Source organism: Montipora capricornis, chromosome 12, assembly GCF_036669925.1.
Source record: "Montipora capricornis isolate CH-2021 chromosome 12, ASM3666992v2, whole genome shotgun sequence".
NCBI lineage: Eukaryota > Metazoa > Cnidaria > Anthozoa > Scleractinia > Acroporidae > Montipora > Montipora capricornis.
Window position 1 is genome coordinate 37,374,938 of NC_090894.1, and position 5,000 is coordinate 37,379,937.

Genomic DNA, 5,000 nt, shown 5'->3' on the forward strand with positions numbered 1-5,000 from the left:
CCTTAAAATATAATTTTATGTTTTCCGTGTACCTATTACGAGTAAATAAAATCATTTAAAATGGGCGCTCACCGTGCTCGTTTCTTAGCAACACGATGACAAATGGATGGCAAAGGGGAAATTTCTGCTTCAAAATGATCATTCTCCGCGAAAGGACTAGGGTGAGTTCCAAAACAACACCTTCTTAACCGAGAAGAAATATCATGATTGCACTTAGAAGGTCTTGAAAAACAAAAGCGGCCTTTGATGGCCGGCGTGAAACCCCGCCATCTCCGAAGTCGCAATGTTATGCGCAGTATGAGATGCGCGATGCAAAACAAGGGAATCACCTTAATTACGTTCGTCAATCGGAACGGTGTAAAATTCTTGGCTCAGTTGTGTTTAGTGGTGAAGTTGAACTCACGGCCACTGTTGTTTCAAAAGGATGACTAGCTTTGTAATGATTTCTACTCATCACCATTATCTTTGTTTCAGTGCTGGAACTCAGTAGCAGGGCGTATTAAGGCCCCAAGTCAAAGGTAACGCAGAAAGGAAGTCCGATACTGAGTAACAAAACATTGTCTTTACTCATTGCATCACGATCTCGTCCTGTTTTTCTCAGGCTAAAACTCTATTTAGAGTACAATTACAATCCAGTCATTCTTAAGAACGGGATCTTTTGAAATGACTTGAGATAACTTATCACTGCATTTCATTGCCAGAAACGTCTTCGTTTTCAAGGTATCTGGAACTTTTTTTAGCCATTTCAGGATTTTATGAGAAATGGTAACCATCTGGTATAGCTGTCACTGCCGAAGCGGTACCAACCCTTTCTTTTCAATTACACGACGAGGGGTTTTACATCGCTGTAGGAATGGCAGACACTGTCCTGCTGTCTTATTGAATCGTCCTGTTTAGTATTTATAACTATTTAACACTGATCTATTTATCAATTTGATGATTTAGCTTTAATTGTACCTCCGAATATTAGCTGTATTTGCTGTTGAACACCTGCCAAAGTAGGCCGAAGAGTATTGGGGCCAGCCTGAGCAGCGTGTCTGTGGTTAGTTTTGGCCAAGCAAACCCTTGGCCATGGACCCCACTTTATTTGTTAAATACATCCTTTGACTTCGTGGAAAGAGATGCAGTCATCAACTATCCTCGTAAATCAACCGGTAGCAATCAGCATCAATGTTAAGTGCAGAAATAAGTCGTTTCTTATACTTTCTTGAAGCCGCGAATTTACCAGCTTTATTCTTGAACGGGTTGTGCAGGAGTTTGTCCTGAGAGGTCTTGGTGTTATGTTTGGACAAAAACGGCGTTCGACCACCGCGGTGGTATTCATCTGTTTCTTTGTTTCTTTGTTTTTTGTCTTATTCTATTAGGGCTACACTCAAGTGTGCATTATTACAGTTTTTGTCGCGAGTGGTGTCAGTAATACACGAACGGGCTTGCATTGAGGTAAGGCCTGTATTCTCTCTCTGCTTATCGGGTGGATTTCATATAAATTTATTTTGAGCTCGCTTTACCACAACCTCCTACTCTTACCAGAAAGATACGGGAGGAATTGTAGACTTATGACATTAACAGCCAATAAATGGTGCCTATTTTGGTCAGGTGGATGAGTGTTTGATACCCAGTGAAACACCAGATGAAAAGAAGGCATGTTTTGATATCAAAACACATGTGTGTTTTTATCAAAATTACAGTAGCAGAAGCCTCAAAAATCTCAATAGTGCTATTTATTGTCATCAACTTGCTACAACTGATCGCTTTTACATTACTCTCGCTTATAAATGTCTAAATTCCTCTTCAGACAGCATACGATGCTATACAACGTTTGTGAAGGATATCGGACGCCCTTTTAATTGCCACCTCATGAAAAAATTTAGCAAGCTACTCGTTCAATAAGAAATATCCATATTCTCCACATTATTCTCGACATTACGCATGAAATGAAAGTCGTAATCTTTGAAAATGTTTCCAACTTCCAAACCCGGATGTCGAGCCATTCTCGAAAATTTCCACCGCCCACTTTTCTTTGTACTTTGTGCTCTGTGTTCTAGCTTCACTGACTAAAGCGGTCTCTTCTTCGACTTTTCTTGGAAATCTAAAACGGGCGTTAATTAACAATTATTGGATGAGGTTGAGCATGTTAGCGATATTTATCAAGGCCAAAGTTTGTGTTATCTGCTGAAGCCGAAGGCTGAGGCCGATAACACAAACTGAGGCCTTGATAATTATCGCTAACATGCGGAAACCGAATTCAAGAATTGTTTTATTATGCATATTCCTGAGCTGAGCTCCGCCATGACAAAACTGATCGAACTGCTTGTTAGTGTGTTAGGTGACGTCACTTCTGCATGCATAAAACTCTTGTCTGTAGGTATGACGTCAATTCTACATATATAAAATCTATTGTCTGTAGGTATGACGTAAGAGAAACAGAGCAAGCAAGAGTTAGCTGCGTGCTTATAGCCAATCAAAATCGAGCTTGTGACACCAATGTATAATAACTATACTTGCATCCCACTCTCGCAAGCACATGCGATAATGACTTCTAAAAAAAAAAGTCATGACCAGGCCAACTTTGAACAATTTACATAGTAAGTTTGAAAACAATACAATACAATTATGAAAAAACAAAAATAAAATATATAGATGCTTTGAGAAACCATGTCAAAAACTCGTGCTTCGGGTTTCATCAGGGGTTCGAAACACCGAGAAACAATAAAAGCACTCGGCCGAAGCAGCCTCCTGCTTTCATCTGTCTCTCGGTGTTTGGAACCCCTAATGAAACCCTCACACTCGTTGTTGATATATTACTGTTTATGCTCATTTCGGTCCACAAGCGCATACAAATCCTGCTTCTTAATTGGCCATTTCCGAGTTCATGTCTGCCTCCTCTTCAAAGCGAGTCTAAGTGCAAAGTTTTTGTTATGAAAATTAGTTTTCATTCATATGTAAAGTAGAACTAATTACCATCACAAAAACTTCGCACTTAGACTCGCTTTGAAGAGGAGACATACGTGAACTCGGAAATGGCCTATTATCATAACTATTAATGACGACCATTTGTAGTCCACTTGAAGAGAACTCGTGGTCAAGAGATCATTATTCTTATTTCTCATGTAATTTAAGTTATCGTTGTTAACGGGAACCTCCATCCCTAAAACCAGAGGAAATAATGTTTGTGAACAAATTTGTTCATGAAATTTAATATTTTAAAAAAATTGGCCTGTAGTTTAATTAAGGACGGTACCTACTACTGTTATTGCGCATACGTTCTGCGCATCTCCAGATACTCGGATTTCCTATCGGTAGTGCTTACTAATGCAGGGATATTTTTGCGCGGTTTAAAAATATTCGGAGAAAGCGGAACTTAGCAAGTGCTCTTGCTATCCAAGAAGAAAATTGAGGGTAGCCATGCATATTTCAGAGATAATTAAGGTTTAATTTGGAAAAGAACGCCATACGTTTCTTTGTATTTTAAAGCTTTTTACTAATATTGTTGATTAATTATCTTTGAAAAATGCGTGGTTACCACCACTTTTCTTTTTGGAATTTAATAACACTTGTTGAGATCTGCTTTTCCCGTATATCCATACAACCGCGCAAAAATACCCGTTGATTTGGCGGTCGTATATAACATCCAAAATATAGATTACGCTGGTTTAAACGTCTTTCGGCTTTCTCAGTTCATATCGCAAGAAATTTCCTGACTTCCTGACTAGTTCTGCCATGTTAACAAGGGATACTTAGACAATTAAAAGCCATCGAAAATTTCCTACTCTCTTTTCTTAGTTTACCGTTTGCTGCCTTACGGTATTTGGTTTACGTTCCTATTGGATTTAAATGCTTTGCCTGTGAGACGCCAAATCGTCATCACTTTGATGTATCACAATAAGCTACAGTCTCGATCACAAATGTTGGAACACAGACGGAAATTTGCCCTCTCTTCCCCTTCAATGTTGATGTTTATAGGTTCGAGTGCAAGAAAACAACCGGTAAATGTAAGAGTTTGAATGCGATTTACGTGCTGTTCGAGCCAATTGTTACGACTATTAGTATTTATGACCGAAGTTGTAGCTGTATCTCTAGTAATATTCTATTATTTTTGTGCATTTCTCTGGATTCAAGGACGCAGTCATTTCTTCACAAGCCTTAAAATCCCTCGCAGAGTTCTCGGCTATACTTCAAGAGACAAGTTCACCAAGTGAAAGTGTGGAATTGAGGCTGTGTACTGCGCAAGTCCTTGGTCATATCAATGTCACGGATACTGTCTGTGATTATCACGGAAAATTGGGTGAGTTTGAAAAACTTGTACGGATATTTGTTTAAAGTCCGTTGACGTAAACTAGGTCCAGCCTTCAGTCGACCGTTTTGTAGTGCAAGTTGGCCTCGTTTTCAAAGCAAGTTGGAGATCAGTTTTCATCAGTAATATTTCGCAACAAAACTTTGATAAAGAGAACTAAAAAGAATTGACATTTGGTAATGAACAGTCTCTCATTAATAATTACATCTAGAAAATCAGGAAAGTCTCTATTCTTTTTCGTGATTTCCATTTTGCAGTTTTTTTTTTTGCAGGCGACGTTCCGTTTGTTTTGTGGTCAGTTGTGGTAACTCTGCTTTCGGATGATGAGCTGCTTGTTCGAGAGCAAATGGCCTTGTCTTTCTCGATGTTGCTAAAGCGAGTTCAAACATCAGAAACTGGTTTGTATATGTAAATGTGAAGTATGTACTTAATTGACCGCTTCCCTCAGGGTCATTCAAGGCTACTGAAATTATTGGGGGAAAAACACAAACCCTTAAGAACTTTAACTCTTTAGCTTGGCCTGGTGAGGGGTTAACGCTCGAAACTTCAGCGGTGTGAAGTGGGTGAGTGGAGTGAGTGAGTGCGTGAGTGCGTGCGTGCGTGCGTGCGTGCGTGAGCGAGCGCAAATTTCGCGCAATACCGGTGCGACGCTCTAACCAACTGAGCTATAGCTATGAAACCACTGATGTTGGGAGCTGGTCATTTA

General features: G+C 39.6%; 1 protein-coding gene across 1 annotated transcript in view; it reads left to right on the forward strand.

Annotated features, from left to right (window-relative positions):
- LOC138026361 (tRNA (32-2'-O)-methyltransferase regulator THADA-like) overlaps positions 1–5,000 on the forward strand; it is an 88,649-nt gene that overhangs the window by 80,502 nt on the left and 3,147 nt on the right. The window contains exons 42-45 of the mRNA XM_068873683.1: positions 475–518; positions 1,365–1,440; positions 4,120–4,285; positions 4,567–4,692. Coding sequence (XP_068729784.1) covers positions 475–518; positions 1,365–1,440; positions 4,120–4,285; positions 4,567–4,692 — 412 coding nt within the window. The remainder of the gene's footprint in view (positions 1–474; positions 519–1,364; positions 1,441–4,119; positions 4,286–4,566; positions 4,693–5,000) is intronic.